At 40.7% G+C, this 19,714-nt stretch overlaps 1 protein-coding gene across 3 annotated transcripts in view; it reads right to left on the bottom strand.

The window, feature by feature from the left end:
- The window catches only part of LOC128703025 (uncharacterized), a 174,508-nt gene that overhangs the window by 14,530 nt on the left and 140,264 nt on the right, over nt 1-19,714 (bottom strand). For all 3 annotated transcript variants that reach the window (XM_070103694.1, XM_070103692.1, XM_053797576.2), the window contains exons 5-6: nt 12,002-12,088; nt 11,769-11,884 (exon numbers count right to left, since the gene is read on the bottom strand). In XM_070103694.1, the coding sequence (XP_069959795.1) occupies nt 11,769-11,884; nt 12,002-12,088 (203 nt within the window). The remainder of the gene's footprint in view (nt 1-11,768; nt 11,885-12,001; nt 12,089-19,714) is intronic.

Raw genomic sequence — 19,714 nt, 5'->3', positions numbered from 1 at the left:
CCTGTTATTTATTTATTTTTTAATACATAGGCCGTTTCCCACCGAGGCAGGGTGATCCAAAAAGAAAAAACTTTCATCATCATCGTTCAACACTTTCACCTCACTCATACATAATCACTGTTTTTGCAGAGGTGCTCCGAACACAACAGTTTAGAAGCACTTGAGTCCTGGAGGTGGAGAATACAATGCCTGCAGTTTGGGAATTCTGAACTGTCACATCAGTACACTTCAAGGAAGACAACAAGTGAATGAATGAAGGCCAACTGTTTCCATTTTTGTGGTCACTCTACGTCAGTGGGAGATGGCCAGTGGTTAAAAAGAAAAAGAAGAAGAAAAAAATAGAATGTATGTATGTATAAGGCACAATGCAGGGGGTCGCAGCAACCAAACGATAAAGTGACCCAAGTGACCACGTGGTATGAAGTATCAGCGATCAGTAGCACAGCCACAATTTTATTCTCAGGGGCTTAAGCCAGGATTTCATTCACAGGGGCATAAACCAGGATTTCATTCTCAGGGGCATAAACCACAATTTCATTCTCAGGGGCATAAACCAGGATTTCATTCTCAGGGGCATAAACCATGATTTCATTCTCAGGGGCATAAACCAGGATTTCATTCTCAGGGGCATAAACCAGGATTTCATTCTCAGGGGCATAAACCAGGATTTCATTCTCAGGGGCATAAACCATGATTTCATTCTCAGGGGCATAAACCAGGATTTCATTCTCAGGGGCATAAACCAGGATTTCATTCTCAGGGGCTTAAGCCAGGATTTCATTCTCAGGGGCATAAACCAGGATTTCATTCTCAGGGGCATAAACCAGGATTTCATTCTCAGGGGCATAAACCAGGATTTCATTCTCAGGGGCATAAACCAGGATTTCATTCTCAGGGTAAGCCTTAAGCCAGGATTTCATTCTCAGGGGCATAAACCAGGATTTCATTCTCAGGGGCATAAACCACGATTTCATTCTCAGGGGCATAAACCACGATTTCATTCTCAGGGGCATAAACCAGGATTTCATTCTCAGGGGCATAAATCAGGATTTCATTCTCAGGGGCATAAACCAGGATTTCATTCTCAGGGGCTTAAGCCAGGATTTCATTCTCAGGGGCATAAACCAGGATTTCATTCTCAGGGGCATAAACCAGGATTTCATTCTCAGGGGCTTAAGCCAGGATTTCATTCTCAGGGGCATAAACCAGGATTTCATTCTCAGGGGCATAAACCAGGATTTCATTCTCAGGAGCTTAAGCCAGGATTTCATTCTCAGGGGCTTAAGCCAGGATTTCATTCTCAGGGGCATAAGCCAGGATTTCATACTAGGGTGGCTTAACTCTTTGACTGTTTCGGTCGCACATATACGTCTTACTCCAAAAGTCTAGCGGCTTGAAATCAAGAGGGAGAAAGCTGGCAGGACCACATGTGAGAGAATGGGTACATGTGGCTGACCACATGTGCGCAGTATTAAAAAATCCTGCAGCACGCAGTGCATGATAAAATCTCTGACCGTGTTTTGGGATTAAAACGCTGACTTTGAGGTGTATTTCGTATAGTATTTATGGTTATATTCTCATTTTCTTGGTCTCATTTGATAGAATGGAAGACATATTACAGAAATATAGATGATTCTGATTGGTTTCATGATGAAAAGGACCTTAAAATTGAGCTCAAAGTAGCGGAAATGTTCGGTTTTTGCTGATGCTAAGGAGTAGACAAATTGTCCAATAAGTGTCCAACTAGCCATTCTAATACGCAGTCATAAAAGGGTTGACATTATTTATACAATTATTACAATAATGCAATAGTCTGCATAATAGTAAATCTTCTATTTTTTGTGTGAATAAAAATTCAAAATAGAAAGCAAGAGTAACATATGAGGGGCCTGGAGATGTGACTAATGAACAGAGGATCTTTTTCCAGTCATAATGACACCAAAAGTATGAAATTTGATGGAAAACTTACGGAATTGTGCTCTAGCAAAGTTAGCGGTCTCAACAATATTTACGCATCAGCAATTTCGCCAAATTTGAGCCCTATTTTTGGCCAATTCCAATGTTTCAGTCTACTAAAATCATAGCTATTTTGCTAGAATTCCATTTGTTCTATTGAGTGAGTACAGGAAACCACCCATTTACCGATTTCAACTACCCAATAAAGTGGACAGAAATTGGCAATTTGGTCACACAAATTTCAAAAGATGCCAATTTCAAAATAGGGTCCAGAATAAACAAGACTGATATTCCTGGCACTAAAATAACATTTTATCTGTTCATTAGTCATGTTTCCAAGCCCCTCTTACATTTTTTTTGCTTTCTATTTTGAATTTACTGTTATGTATACTACTGCATCATTGTAAAAACGGTATAAATAGTATCAGCACGTTTGTGCAAGAATATTAGATGTTCGTAGAATTGCCGACAATATGTAAAGTAAAGGTTGGTAAACAGCAACCGCCCAGGGAGGTACTACCGTCCTGCCAAGTGAGTGTACAACGAAAACCTGTAATTGTTTTACATGATGGTAGGATTGCTGGTGTCTTTTGTCTATCTCATAAACATGCAAGATTTCAGGTATGTCTTGTTACTTCTACTTGCACTTAGGTCACACTACACATACATGTACAAGCATATATATACACACTTCTTGTTTATTTCCTCTTATCTCCATGGGGAAGTGGAACAGAATTCTTCCTCTGTAAGCCATGCGCGTTGTAAGAGGCGACTAAAATGCCGGGAGCAAGGGGCTAGTAGCCCCTTCTCCCGTACAAATTACTAAATTTAAGAGAAACTTTCGTTTTTCTTTTTGGGCCACCCTGCCTTGGTGGAATACGACCTGTGTGTTGAAAGAAAGAAAGAATGTAAAGTAAAAGGACACAAGTGCAACTACAGTGGGCCCTCCTAACGAATGCATCGCATAACATTAAATCCGCCTAGCGATACATTTTAACGCAAAAATTTTGCCTCAGCTGGTGCTAAAAAACTCACTCAACACGATTCGTTCGAGACGCGTCCACGTGTGGCCTGAGCCCGCCTCACTTGTTCCGTGGGTGCCAGTGTTTGCAAGCCAGCCACCGCGGTCGCTTCCAAGCATACAATCGGAACATTTCATATTATCACAGCCTTTTTAGTGATTGCACCTGCAAAATAAGTCACCATGGGCCCCAAGAAAGCTTCTAGTGCCAACCCTACAGGAAAAAGGGTAAGAATTACTATGGATATGAAGAAAGAGATCATTGCTAAGTATGAAAGTGGAGTGCGTGTCTCCGAGCTGGCCAGGTTGTACACAAAACCCCAATCAACCATCACTACTATTGTGGCCAAGAAAACCGCAATCAAGGAAGCTGTTCTTGCCAAAGGTGCAACTATGTTTTCGAAACTGAGATCGCAAGTGATAGAAGATGTTGAGAGACTGTTATTGGTGTGGATAAACGAAAAACAGATAGCAGGAGATAGCATCTCTCAAGCGATCATATGTGAAAAGGCTAGGAAGTTGCATGACGATTTAATTAAAAAAATGCCTGCAACTAGTGGTGATGTGAGTGAATTTAAGGCCAGCAAAGGTTGGTTTGAGAGATTTAAGAATCGTAGTGGCATACATAGTGTGATAAGGCATGGTGAGGCTGCCAGTTCGGACCACAAAGCGGCATAGGAGTGCATAGACAGTGAAGGACTGAAACCTGAACAAGTGTTTAATTGCGACGAAACAAGCCTGTTTTGGAAGAAAATGCCAAGCAGGACCTACATTACTCAGGAGGAAAGGGCACTCCCAGGACATAAGCCTATGAAAGACAGGCTTACTCTGTTGATGTGTGCTAATGCTAGTGGTGATTGCAAAGTGAAGCCTTTATTGGTGTATCACTCTGAAACTCCCAGTGTGTTCAGGAAAAACAATGTCCTCAAGGCTAATTTGTGTGTGCTGTGGAGGGCAAACAGTAAGGCATGGGTCACTAGGGACTTTTTCTATGACTGGTTACACCATGCATTTGCCCCCACTGTGAAGAATTACCTCCTGGAAAATAAATTGGACCTTAAGTGCCTCCTGGTATTAGACAATGCTCCTGGTCATCCTTCAGACGTGGCAGAGCGACTTTCTGCGGAAATGAGCTTCATTAAGGTGAAGTTTTTGCCTCCTAATACCACTCCTCTCCTGTAGCCCATGGACCAGCAGGTCATTGCAAACTTCAAAAAACTCTACACAAAAGCTATGTTTGAAAGGTGCTTCGTAGTGACCTCAGAAACTCAATTGACTCTAAGAGAGTTTTGGAGAGATCACTTTAGCATCCTCAATTGTGTAAACATTATAGGTAAGGCTTGGGAGGAAGTGACTAAGAGGACCTTGAACTCTGCTTGGAAGAAACTGTGGCCAGAATGTGTAGACAAAAGGGATTTTGAAGGGTTTGAGGCTAACCCTGGGAATCCTATGCCAGTTGAGGAATCCATTGTGGCATTGGGGGAAGTCCTTGGGGTTGGAGGTTAGTGGGGAGGATGTGGAAGAGTTGGTGGAGGAGGACAATGACGAACTAACCACTGATGAGCTGCTAGATCATCTTCAACAGCAAGAGGCCAGACCTGAGGAAACTGCTCCGGAGGAGGGGATAGAGAAATTGAGGAAGTTGCCTACTTCAAAGATTAAGGAAATGTGTGCAATGTGGGTTAAAGTGCAAACCTTTTTTGATGAAAATCACCCTCACACAGCTATTGCAAGCCGTGCTGGTGACTATTACACTGACAATGTTGTGAAACACTTTAGGAATGTCATAAAGGAACGGGAGGTACAGGCCTCTATGGACAGATATGTTGTGCGACAGAGGTCCAGTGACTCTCAAGCTGGTCCTAGTGGCATTAAAAGAAGGGAAGTAACCCCGGAAAAAGACTTGCCACCTCAAGTCCTAATGGAAGGGGATTCCCCTTCTAAACATTAACACCATTCACACTCTCCCCTCCTCCCATCCCATCAATCATCACCAGATCTTCAATAAAGGTAAGTGTCATGTAACTGTGCATGTCTTCTTCAGTTTGTGTGTATTAAAATTAATATTTCATGTGGTTTTTTTTTTTTTTTCATACTTTGGGGTGTCAGGAACGGATTAATTTTATTTCCATTATTTCTTATAGAGAAAATTAATTTGGCTAACGATAATTTCGCCTAACGTTGAGATCTCAGGAACGGATTAATATCGTTAGGCGAGGGTCCACTGTAATGTGGCATTTTATTGTGGCAACGTTTCGCTCTCCAGGAGCTTTGTCAAGCCTTTACAAATAATAGATGGACACAGAGGGTATATATAGGCTTAGAGTGAGGTGTAATACTAGTGCTAGTAGTAGTAGTAGTAGTGATATAAGTTGTAGTAGTAATACAATATGGTAGAACAATTAACTTGCACATGAGTAAAAGGATATAAAAGCTATTACTCGGGTAGCATAAAAATAGGCTACACAAATATTTCTATTGGAGGTTGGATTAGAGAAGGCCTGTTTCAGTGTTCATCCTCTGTAATATGCTTGTGTAGTATAACAGGAGAGACTATGTGATGGCAGGGTTTACTGTTTTCAGGAGAATTCTTGCTAAGACTTCAGAGATACTGAAGCTGCCTTTGTTTAGTTTAATTGTATTAGAAACAGCAATTAGTGCTGATTAAAGTCACTTGCATCTGCGGAAATTAGTTTCTTTGATCACTAGTCGGGCATCCCTGAATTTCATGAGATGAAATTCCACCAATCATCTCATGAAATTCAGGGACGCCCGATTAGTGATCAAAGATACTAATTTCCACAGACGTAAGTGTCTTGAATCAGCACTAACTGTTGTTTCTAATGTAATTAAACAAAACAAAGGCAGCTTCACCATCCCTGAAGTCTTAGCAAGAATCCTCGCCAAGACAGAAAACCCTGCCATCACATAGTCTCTCCTGCTAATACTACACAAGCACATTACTGAGAATGAACACTGAAACAAGCCTTCTCTAATCCAACCTCCAATAGAAATATCTGTCTAGCCTACTTTTATGCTACCCAAGTAATAGCTTTTATATCCTTTTACTCACACGCAAGTTAATTGTTCCATCATATTGTATTACTACTACTACTACAACTTATATCACTACTACTACTACTACTACCACCACCACTAGTATTACACCTCACTCTAAGCCTATATATACCCTCTGTGTCCATGTACGTATTGTTTTTAACGGCTTGACAAAGCTCCTGGAGAGCAAAACATTGCCACAATAAAATGTCACATTAGTTGCACTTGTGTCCTTTAACTTGACAAGAATATTATATTCACCAGTTGACATGTATTGGACGTGTAGCATGATTTGTTTACACTTGAACATCGGCAAAAATCAAACATTTTTGCTACTTTGTGCTGAATTTCAAGGCACTTGTCATTGCGAAATCAATCAAAATTACCTCTGTTTCTGTAACATATCTTTCATTCTATCAAATGAGACCAAGAAAACGAGAATACAACCATAAATACCATATGAAAATGGACTGCAAAGTTGCCGTTTTAAACCAAAAACACGGTCGGAGTTTTTTCCTCATTATACACTGTGTGCTGCAGGATTTTTTTGATACTGCACACACTGACCACACAGACCTATTCTTTCACATGTAGGCCTACCAGCCTTTTCCCGCTTGATTTGAGGGTACTAGAATTTACACGCATTAGTACATCAGCAACACTGGTGCATAAGACGTACTAGTACAGTGGACCCTCAACTAATGATCAGCTCCCAACTCGACCAGTTATGTAAGTGTATTTTTGTAAGTGCTTTTGTACGTGAATTTTTGGGGGTCTGAAACGGACTAATCTATTTCACAATATTCCTTATGGGAACAAATTCGGTCGGTAACGGCACCCAAACAGATGTCTGAAATGAAATAATATCGTTAGTCGAGGGTCCACTGTATGTCAAAAACCCTGAAAGGGTTAAAATCACCATAAGTTTCTCTACTCTTGATGCCATATTAATAATAATATGTAATCTCTTGAGCTCATTTAATGTTAATATAGACATATCCATTAATCCATATATGATAAAATTTTTTGAAATTACATATATAATAAACATGCTATGTAACATGATAAAAACACCACACAGTAGAATAAATTAACATAAATATGAGATGTGGTAGCCAGGCGACTTGTAGGACTTGTGGTAGCCAGGTGACTTATAGTCCAACATCAGAGAAAATGTGTACACTATAATATTACTGGGAGTAACTAGAAAATTATTCCTTTCGTATGCCTTCACTCAGAGCGTCATTTCATCTAAAAATGGTGTTACATGAGAATGGGAGTGTTTCTCTTTATTTATTCTACTGTATCAATGTGGAGACAACTTGTACACAATGTAAAGTGTTTGTATTATGGTATAATACAAACATGTATGAGCGAAAACCAGACGTGTTCGCCTGGTCTGTTTAACCCTTTCAGGGTTTCGGCCATACTAGTATGGCTGACGCACCAGGGTCCATGACGTACTAGTACTCATTAATTTTAGCGCCTTCAAATCTAGTGAGAGAAAGCTGGTAGGCCTACATATGAAAGAATGGGTCTATGTGGTCAGTGTGCGCAGTATAAAAAAAAATCCTGCAGCACACAGTGCGTAATGAGAAAAAAAAAACTTCACCCGTGTTTTTGGATTAAAACAGCGAATTTGCACTGTATTCTCGTATGGTATTTATGGTTTTATTCTAGTTTTCCTGGTCTCATTGTATAGAATGGAAGATATGTTACAGAAACTGAGATGGTTTTGACTGGTTTTACAATGAAAAGTACCTTGAAATTGAGCTCAAAGTAGCAAAAATGTTCGATTTTTACCAAAGTTCAAAAGTAAACTATTTGGAAATTGGCATCTTTTGAAATTTGTGTGAAATTGTGAAATTGGCAAAATTGCTAAATTCTGACCACTGTATTGGATAGTTGCAATTGGTAAATGGGTGGTTTCTTGTACTCATTCGATAGAAAAAATGGAGTTCTAGCGAAATAGTTAAGATTTTTGTCGACTAGTACATTGGAATTGGCCGAAAATAGGGCTCAAAGTGGCCAAAATCGCTGATGTGTCAACATCGTCGAGACTGCTAACTTTGTGAGAGCATAATTCTGTAAGTTTTCCATCAAATTTCATACTTTTGGTGTCATTATGATCGGGAAAAGATTCTCTATTTTTCATCTGAAAAAATCATTTTTTTTTTTTTGAAATTTGGGGGACCCTGAGAACAATTCTCTAAGAGGGCCTGTGGACCCTGAAAGGGTTAAATTATGTGTGGGCGTGGTGGGATGGACTGCCTTGGCTGGCTACCATACTTCCCAAACATGAATTCCTACAAATACAACTCACCTCTCACCCTACATTAAGACTACAAATATATCTTAAGGTAATTAATGAATGCACTGTATATATATTATATCGCTCTGGGTCACTTTAATTAAATGTTATAGTATACAGGTCGGCAATCACTAATCAGGCATCACTGGGACCTGCAGTGTGCCGGATCAGTGAGTTAGCCGGATTACAGAATGTTTAGGTTAGAATACACTTAATTAACCTATCAACAGAGACTCTTTCTGCTACATCTTCCTCATTTTCATTACTGCTTTCTCCTCCACTGGCTTGCTGCTGTGGATTTACAACCATCTGCACAATTTCTGAGTCAGTATAATGATGAAATTTGAAATTATGCTGAAATTAGTACCGGATTACTGATGGAACCGGATAACTGATTGCTGGATTAGTGATGGCCAACCTGTATTACGTGTGGGTGGGGTGGGGTCGGTTGACCTGGCTGGCTACCATACCTCCCAAACCTGACTTCCTACAAATTAAGCTCAACTCTCACCCTACATTAAGACTATAAATATTGTAAGGTAAGTAATGGGTGTACTGTGTGTGTATTTTACTTTTTATTGTTCTTAATGCCTAATTCTATTGCTAACTTAATATGTATATGTTATTGTAAACTTGTTATCTGGCATTTCTATGTACAGTGGTCCCTCAATAACTGTCCGGCCAGAGAGTCGTCCATTTCGGAAATAGTCCCATTATTTCATCTAAACATTGGCTCGTAAATGGTCCGTTAACTCGCTAATCATCCTTCGTCTGGGACGCGTACTCACGCTCTGAGCCGCCTGGGCCTGACTTCCCAGCCAGTGTGCCATTGTTTACCAGTGAGCGACGGTCCCCTCACTTGCTCCTACGAAATATTTCATAATACATTCCATTGATTTTAGTGCTTGCAAGTGCTAAATAAGCTACCATGGCTCCAAAGAAAGCTCCTAGTGCCAAGCCTTTGGTAAAGAAGGTGAGAAATACAAATGAATTTAAGAAAAACATCACTGAACAATATAAAAGTGGCGTACGTGTGGGTGAACTGGCCAGGATGTATAACAAATCCCGTACAACTATATCTTCCATAATAGCCAAGAAAAAGGAAATCAAGGAAGCTGTTGTTGCAAAGGGGGTAAATATGCTGACAAAAATGAGATCACCAGTACTCGAAGATGTTGAGAAGTTATTATTGGTGTGAATAAACGAGAAACAATTAGCAGGAGATAGTCTTATGACGTCGCTTATTTGCGAAAAGGCTAGGCAGTTGCATGACGATTTGGTAAAGAAACTGCCTGCAACTAGTGGTGATGTGAGGGGTGAGGCCAGCAAAGGCTGGTTTGAGAGATTTAAGAAGCATACTGGCATACACAGTGTGGCAAGGCATGGTGAGGCTGCCAGTTCTGACAACAAAGTGACTGAAAAATATGTGCAGGAATTCAAGGAGTACATAGAGACTGAAGGACTGAAACCTTAACAAGTGTTCATTTGTGACAAAACAGGCCTCTTTTGGAAGAAAATGCCAAAGAGGACCTACATTACTCAGGAAGAAAAGGCACTGCCAGGACACAAGACTATGAAAGACAGGCTGACGCTCATGTTCTGTGTTAATGCTAGTGGGGATTTCAAAGCAAAGCCGTTACTAGTGTACCATTCTGAAAATCCCAGTGTGTTCAAGAAAAACAATGTTATGAAGAGTAAACTGTGTGTGTTTTGGAGATCTAATAATAAGGCATGGGTCACAAGGGAAATTTTCGTCGAGTGGTTCAATGAAGTGTTTGGCCCTAGGGTGAAGAATTACCTCCTGGAAAAGAAATTGGATCTCAAGTGCCTCCTAGTAATGGACAATGCACCTGCTCATCCTCCAAACTTGGATGACCTAATTCTGAAGGAGTTTGGGTTCATCACAGTAAAGTTCTTGCCCTCCGAATATCACTCCTCTCCTCCAGCCCATGGACCAGCAAGTCATTTCAAACTTTAAAAAAACTCTACACCAAAGCAATGTTTGAAAGATGCTTTAATATGACCTCAGACACTCACTTGACACTAAGAGATTTTTGGAAAGAACACTTCAATATTCTCCATTGTATAAGCCTTATAGGTAAGGCTTGGGAGGGAGTGACTACCAGGACTTTGAACTCTGCTTGGAGAAAACTGTGGCCAGATTGTGTCCACAAGAGGGATTTTGAAGGGTTTGAGGCAGCCCCTGATGAGCCTATGTCAGTTGTGAACTCTATTGTCGCACTGGGGAGTTCCATGGAGTTGGATGCGAGTTTGGAGGATGTGGAAGAGTTGGTGGAGGACCATAACGAAGAGCTAACCACTGAGGAGCTGCAAGAGTTTCAGCAGGAAGAGCAACAGATCACAGCTCAGAATCTTGCTGCAGAGGAGGAGGAAGAGAGATGGAAGAAGGTGCTTTGTTCAGAAATTAAGGAGATTTTTGAAATGTGGGGTAGGATGGAAAGATTTATGGAGAAACATCACCCTGAGAAGGATGTTGCAAGTCATATTGGCAACTTGTACAGTGACAGAGTCTTGGCCCATTTTAGGGAAGTTTTAAAGAGACGCCAGAAACAGAGCTCTCTGGACAGTTTTTTTGCGAGACAGGACTCCAGTGACTCTCAAGCTGGTCCTAGTGGCATTAAGAAACAGAGAAAAGAAGTAACCACAGAAGGGGATTCCCCTTCCAAACAGTAAATAATCCAATCTGTCTCCTCCTCCAGTCTTCCATACACTTAGAAGAATCACCAATAAAGGAAAGTGTTATTCTGTTAATGTTTAATTCATCAGGTGCCACTGTATTGTTTATGTACTTCATCTATATTTCATGCAAAAATATTTTTTTGTTTTAATACTTCTTGGTGTCAAGAACGGATTAATTGCATTTACATTATTTCTTATGGGGAAAATTGATTCGAAAATCGTCTATTTCGATAATAGTCCCACTTCCAGGAACGGATTATAGACGATTATTGAGGGACCACTGTATTTATAAGTGGAAAACAACAGCATTCTGCTTTCTGGCAATGTCTGCTTTCCAGCAGTAGCCTGGAACCTAACCTGCCATATAAATGGGGCACTACTGTATACTCCAGGGGTCTGAGTAGGCAGGAGGCATGTATGAATATGTTTGATCAAAGTGAGTGGTATCAAGGGTTTAGAAATTTTGTGGTCAGTGTGTGAACAAATACAAATACAAATTTTATTTCTTTGCATAGTATACAATGTGAGGCTTACATGTTATAAAATATTGTTAAGCACAAAGAAAATCACTAGTATGCCTGTTCAGGTTAGCAAACTTGAATTTAGGTGAGAAGTACAGTACTGTTTCTCCAAAGGAATGGCACAATATTGAAGACTACACAAGCCTAATGAAAATAATTTATAATAGTTAAGACAGGATGATGATTATTAATCAGCTCTAACCTTCATAATGATAGTCTTCTTATGAACCGGACCTTCCTCAGAGACCACTTCAAACACAGGTGCAGGCCAGCTGCGATTTGTACACACTTCAATCAGAGCAGAAACTGGATGTTTGCCTGAAGTACAAATAAATTAGCATTAAACATTTAACTACAAAAAACATGACATTTTTATTCATTAATCCTCTGTCAAAAAAAAAAAAATCCATCATGAAGGAATAATTCACAACTCACCTACAAGATCTTTAGCTCTAAGTTTCCTTGGTGGCTTTGAATTTTTCTGTCCAGCATTGGACACCCATCTGCCATCATAATAAGCACCTGCAAAGAATTGATAATGTAAGTTTAAAGTTACAACTCTACCAGAGAACATTTAACACAAACACTTGCAATGTTTCCATGCAATCAATGCAGTTTTGTCTGAACATTAACAATAATTAATTTTTAAACACATTTAATGAGATAGTAAACTTGACACAGATGGAAAATACAACAAACTAGGAAGAATCCATATATTTCAACCTCAGTCAGAGACCAGCAGAAAAGTAGAGTAAACATTATTTACATAAAGAATGGTTTACAGTCTGTACAGAAAAGGTGATATTATTACAGAAAGTCCCACGTTATACAGAGCATGTCAGACACCATTAAAACAACTTATAACTATTTACAACATATAAGTACTGGTGAAAGTTTTGCAAGAGCAATTTGTTAGGCTTTCTAGTAAGACCACTGGCTATGATCATTTGTGGAGGTACTAGTAATGTTAGTCTAACAGAAATGTAGGTACAGTTGAGAATCCTTTATCAGAAATGCTTGGGACTGGAAGTGTTTTGGATTTCAGATTTTGGAATGTTTGTAAATATCTGCATCTACAAAATGGGACAGCTTGGGAATGAAACCCAAGTCTAAACATGGTACTGTACTGTACAGGTACGGTACCAAAAACACATGATTGCTGCTTACAAAATGAAGATAAATGCCCCAAATTCAAGGCTAAGATTTGCAAAGAAAAAAAAATCCTATAATGGGCTCACTAAATTTACAGGAAACAGTACTAAAAAATGAGTTGACTCTATTAGTTACAAAAATAACGCATGCATTGCTCTCACTCTTCATTATACAGGTGATTATTCTAGATCTGCTAAGTCTCAATCAAGTATCTCTTCCTCAGTGTGTGTAGCTGTTTCTTGTTGTGACTGGTCATGTTCTCTTTCTGCTCACTGTCTCAATGCATGCAAGTGTCTACGGCTAGGACTGCATATTGATTTGTGATGGTTTTTTCATGTTATAAAAAATATTTCATATTTATGCATTATTTTAATAGTAATTGTATAAATAATGTCAGCGCACTAGTGAACACATATTGGATCAGCCAGTTGGACATGTATTAGACGAGTGATATGATTAGTGTCCTCAAGAATATTGACAAAAATAAAATATTTCTGCTAATTTAAGCTCAATTTCAAGCTACGGTAGAGCCCCGCTTTACGGCGTTTTGCCTTAGGCATTCCGCTAATATGGCGATTTCAAATTATGACCAAAATTTGCTATACAGCAAGCAGTCTTTCAAATACAGTGTACTCCACCCATTTTCTTTACATTCTCTGTGAGCACAACTCTGGAAATTTTCCAAAATTTCAAGTGTTTTAACCCTTTCAGGGTTGGTGTCATACTAACATGGCTTGTATGCCAGGGTTGGTGCCGTACTAGTGCGCGTAAATTCTAGCGCCTTCAAATCTAGAGAGAGAAAGTTGGTAGGTCTGCGTATGAAAGAATGGGTCTGCATGGTCAGTGTGTGCAGTATAAAAAAAAATAAGGCAGCACACAGAGCATAATGAGAAAAAAAAACCCTCTGTGTTTTTGGTTTAAAACAGCAACTTTGCAGTGTATTTTCATATGGTATTTATGGTTTTATTCTCGTTTTCTTGGTCTCATTTTATAGAACAGAAGACATTACAGAACTTGAGATGATTTTGATTGGTTTCACAATGAAAAGTACCTTGAAATTGAGCTCAAAGTAGCAGAAATGTTCGGTTTTTGCCGATGTTCAAGAGTAAACAAAGTCATACATCCAATACACATCAACTGGTGATTCTAATATTCTTTTACAAGTGCACTGATATTATTTATACCATTTTTACACTAATGCAGTAGTCTGCATAACAGTAAATCTATTTTTTGTGAGAATAAAAGTTCAAAGTGGAAAGCAAAAGAAATGTAAGAGGGGCGTGGAGATGTCACTAATGAACAGAGAAATTGCTATTTTAGTGCCAGAAATGTCTGTCTTGTTTATTCTGAACCCTATTTTGAAATTGGCATCTTTTGAAATCAGTGTGAAATTGACAAACTTGCCAATTTCTGACCACTTTATTGGATAGTTGAAATCGGTAATTGGCTGGTTTCTTGTGCTCATTCGATAGAACAAATGGAGTTCTAACGAAATAGCTATGATTTTTGTTGACTGGTACATTGGAATTGGCTGAAAACAGGGCTCAAAGTGAGCGAAATCGTTGAGACCTCTAACTTCATGAGAGCATAATTCTGTAAGTTTTCCATCAAATTTCATACTTTTGGTGTTATCATGATCAGGAAAAAGATTCTCCATCATTTCATAAGAATTTTTTTTTTTTATTTTTTGGGGAAAAATTTTCAACCCTGAGAACAAGTTTAGGAGAGGGTCTCTCGACCCTGAATGGGTCAAAGTTATTGCATATTTTATATGTACTCTGATAATTATATTTATGTGTACCTGTACCTAAATATACTTACACAGTGCTGGCATGCAGGTACACATTATAATCACTACGTCTCTCTCTACTTGACGCCATATAATCTCTTGAGCGTATTAAATGTCATAGATTACGTTAATATAGGCGTTTCCATTAATACACCTACGATATTTTTTTCAAAATTATATAATAAATATGCTATGTAACATATAAACATGTTACATACACCCACAGTCGAAGAATTGTGTTTTCTCTAGTCAAACATCAGTAACTTAACTAGAAATTTATTCCATTTGTATGCCTTCACTCTAGATATTCATGGCCCTTGTGGGTTTAGCCCTTCTTTTTTATTATGATTATAATAATAATAATAATAATAATAATAATAATAATAATAATAATAATAATAACAGCCTTGGCTGGCTACCATACTTCCCAGACCTGACTTCCTACAAATAAAACTCACCTCTCACCCTACATTAAAACAACAAATATTTTAAGGTAATGAATGTACTGTATATGTATTTTATCACTCTAAGGTGCCTTAATTAAATGTAGTACAGTAGACCCTCATTTAGCACAAGTTTATTTGGCATGATTAGGGTACAGCATGACTGAAGAACTGCAGCACAATTTTATGTAACACTTTGTAAAATTAATTTAACACGGTTCAGTTTGCGGGAAGGAAAAAAAAATTCCTCTTTCCTCAAGTGGCCGCCTTGTTGTGGATCAGCCGGGGAGACCTCTCGCCATCCCCTGCCACCCCCCGACACCACCCCACCATCCCAGCATTCGTACTTCATACGTGTCCAGTCTTTCTCTGCTACAAGCTAGCTGTGTTTGTGAATTGTGTTTTAATCTTTTAATTACTATATCTTGTATCTGCCAAGCAATCATGACACCCAGTAAGCATACCAGTGTTGTCGAAAGTAGCAGGAAAAGATATAAGCATTTAAATCTTAGAATTAACGAAGGAAACAGAGATATTAGACAAGAGATAACCTGTGGCCGTAATGAAGCGTCACTTTGTGCACATAAAATGAGGTAAGCATGAGTTTGTGTGACTGACTGACTTAATGACTGACTTGACTGGCAGAATGACCGACTTGACTGGCAGAATGACTGACTTGACTGAATGACTTACTAACTTGACTGACTGAATGACTTACTGGCTTGACAGAATGACTTACTGACTTGACGGAATGACTTACTGACTTGACGGAATGACTTACTGACTTGACGGAATGACTTACTGACTTGACGGAATGACTTACTGACTTGACAGAATGACTTACTGACTTGACAGAATGACTTACTGACTTGACTGACTTACTGACTTGACAGAATGACTTACCGACTTGACAGAATTACTTACTGACTTGACTGAATGACTTACTAACTTGACTGAATGACTTACTGACTTGACAGAATGACTTACTGACTTGACTGACTGAATGAATGACTTGACTGAATATAAAGGACTTGTTTGGTAGCTGTAGAGCGGGTAGTTAAATGATATACTTCTTCGGAGGCTTCTTAGTTTATTGTTAAGTAGTGGTGGGTTACACAGGCTTGTGTGTTTGTGCCCATGGCCCGGGCAGGGCCATGCCACGAGAGAGAGCTGGGAGTACTTGTGTCTTGATGCCAGGCCGCTGTGTGAGTGAGGGTGAGGCAAGTCTGGGCATACTGAAGTGGCAAGGCCTATAGATGGCAGCACTTGAGTGGCGCGAAATATGAACTAAGCTGGCAGACAGCATGGGCTGTCTGTGCAGACAGTACAGGCTGTCTACATACGCTCGGCCACCTACCGCGCGTCGTCCCGACGCGACAATACTGGTAGTAAAAGAAACTCGGTCTCTCTCTCGTAGGAACAGGGCACAGAACACAAAATAAAAACATATATATACATATGGACATGGAAAAAAAAACTTCCTACAGGGAGGGAAGAAAAAAACGTGGGGTGTGCTAAACATCGTGGTCATAGGCAGTGAGCGTCGAAGGGCATCACTGCACGCCTTCCTGCGTCTGGACAGGTACTGCAACACGGGAGACATCGCTGCGGCTGAGCTGTGACGTAACAGGGTACGGTCTCCTCTGGAACGGTGAAGCAGACATCGTAGGAGTCGCTGCAGGTTTTCACTCAACCTGGGGCACGACATGCTGGTGCCCTCGAGTGAGGCGTCGACAAAACTCGGCCACTGGGCAGGACTTCTGACAAGCGACTCAGGAGGACACTTCTCGACTGGTACTGTCGCTGGGCTGTCACTGCCGGCGATCGTGGAGCGAGTTGTGGAGCGAGTCGTGGCAGAGACGACTGGGCGAAACATCTGGGAGTCGTAACATCATACACCAGACTGCAGTGAGCGAGCTAGCAGTCAAAGTGACATCTTCTTTGTGCAGGCTGCTCACTGAAGCTTGTGACACGAGGCTGACACAGCGCCTGCCGACAGGGCTGGCTGCGGCTTGACGAGTATCATCTCTGGACAGTTGGAGTTATAGCAGAGGTTAGTCTAAGCGTCCCCAGACTTGTTTCTCTACATATAACTGCACTCTGACGGTCTGGAGGTGAAGTGAAACAAATCTCGATGGGAATCGTAGCAGGTACGATTCTACAGAACATCACGAGCGACGAGCATAAAAGCTTTCTGTACAAGGGGGCTCATACGCTCAGGGCTGAGAAATCAGCTGTCAAACACTGGTCAGGCGGGTGACTTAGTGGTACAATTCAAGGGTCTGACCACAGACCTCACTGGACACACGGAACTTTAAAAACACACCGCTGTACATACGGTACAACATGGCTTAACTAGCAAATGATGCTTTTCTGCGCATAAAACTGACTAAGACATACTAAAATGTGAGAACACTGACTGAGAGGAATTAATTAACACACGACATATATTTTCTCTCAATCTTCTCGACAATACTGAAATAATTACTAGAACACTCGATGTGACATCATGTGATGTCAGGCGTGATGTCGCAAGGTGACGTCAGCAGCAGTGACGTCAACAGACATCTCGAGGTGACGTCAGGCAGACATCGTGAGGTGACGTCAGCAGACATCGTGACGTCAGCAGACATCGTGTGACGTCAGCATCTCGAGGTGACGTCAGGCAGACATCGTGAGGTGACGTCAGCAGACATCGTGAGGTGACGTCAGCAGACATCTCGAGGTGCAGACATCGTGAGGTGACGTCAGCAGACATCTCGAGGTACGTCAGCAGACATCGTGAGGTGACGTCAGCAGACATCGTGACGTCATGAAGTCGGGCAGCATCGTGGGTGGCGTCGATGTGATGCGGGCAGCAGACCACAGCATGAGGCCTGGGACATCTGGTAACTCACGTGGCTTTGTAGGTCTACATGATCGCCCACACCCACGTGACGTCGTAATCCACGTAGCTTCGAGTGGCCTCGGGCACTCGGATACACAGCACTGGCAATGAATTCATACGAAAAACAGCAGAAAACACAGCAGAGGGAGTGGGCAGTGGTGAGTGGTGTATGGTAGACGGGTGAGCGTGAGGAGGGCGAGCATGGGCAAGGTGAGGAACAGCCACTTCCTCTCCTCTCCTCTCCTCCCCCACCCACAAACACGTGGAGAAGCTCACACTGGACGCAGAAATCACCACAAGACTCACCTCTGGCTTGCTGAAACAGCTGTGCTGAGCTGAACAACAACAGCAACATACAAGTGACGCTGAACACGTGACTTGAGAAACAGCGTGGGACACTGTAGCGTGAGACGCTGGGACGCCACTCACAATTCTCGAAGAAATTCGGCAAATTTCGGCTGGATCCTGCTTGTACCTGTGTCTGGATGCTCAAACGTGCAGACACGACATCAGGATAACTCGTTGAGAGACGGATGCTTCTTATGTAGGGTGATGAAGTGAAGGTGACTTCATACCTCTCCTTCCTCTCTCCAGGGTAAACACAACGCTGCGACCACCGCTGGTACCAATATAAAGGACTTGTTTGGTAGCTGTAGAGCGGGTAGTTAAATGATATACTTCTTCGGAGGCTTCTTAGTTTATTGTTAAGTAGTGGTGGGTTACACAGGCTTGTGTGTTTGTGCCCATGGCCCGGGCAGGGCCATGCCACGAGAGAGAGCTGGGAGTACTTGTGTCTTGATGCCAGGCCGCTGTGTGAGTGAGGGTGAGGCAAGTCTGGGCATACTGAAGTGGCAAGGCCTATAGATGGCAGCACTTGAGTGGCGCGAAATATGAACTAAGCTGGCAGACAGCATGGGCTGTCTGTGCAGACAGTACAGGCTGTCTACATGAATGATTTGACTGACTTAACTGAAAGACTAACTGGCCTGACTGACTAAATGAATGACTTGACTGACTCACTGAATGACTTGACTTGACTTGACTGACTGAATGAATGACTTGACTGACTCACTGAATGACTTGACTTGACTTGACTGACTGAATGAATGACTTAAAGTTAGACACTCCAGTACAACCATCAACTTCAGTACCAGAACCTCTACCATCCACCTCAGTCCAGTAGGACCACAACATAACTCTACACTCTCTTCACAATCATCCACAAACACCAGCACCCATAATTTAAGGTAAGAAATACTATTATTTCTGTTACATTTGTAGTCTTAACCAGTAAAAACAATATAATATACAACAACATTTTTATTTTTGTAAGATGTGGAGGCCAAAAAAAAAGTTTTTTGGCTTTTTTGGGGGCTCCCAGGAACATAACCCTATTTTTCCCATAAGTTCTTCAGTTCACCTAACACAGTTTTACCTAATACTCCATTTTCAGGATTGTAACTACCATTCAAATTCAAATTCAAAGTTTATTCTCTATAAGGATTACAATGCTGAGTTTACAGAATTTGGTTATTGTGTGGTTTACATGTAGTAAAATAATAATTACAGAGTGTACCACTAGAACACCTAGCATGGCTAGGCATTTCGGGCAGACTTAGATTAAATCTTGAGTTTAAAATATTACAAAATTATGAGGTAAGTTGGTATTATGGCTAAGTGACTAAATACTAGTTTGTGAGTTTAGCAATGTGAATACTTTTGTTTTGGCACTATACATAGTTTCAGTATTGGAGTATCACAGGCCAAATTATGACTAGTTAAGATTCATTATTTTGAGATTCAGATTGACATTTGTTTACGGTCAAATGGGTGAGTGAGTGTAAGTGTGAACCACCACATGGTATTTGTGTAATTAG

The sequence above is a fragment of the Cherax quadricarinatus genome, chromosome 86 (genome assembly GCF_038502225.1).
Source record: "Cherax quadricarinatus isolate ZL_2023a chromosome 86, ASM3850222v1, whole genome shotgun sequence".
NCBI lineage: Eukaryota > Metazoa > Arthropoda > Malacostraca > Decapoda > Parastacidae > Cherax > Cherax quadricarinatus.
Note: the sequence above shows the minus strand (reverse complement) of the source record. Positions and strands in the feature narration are given on the sequence as shown.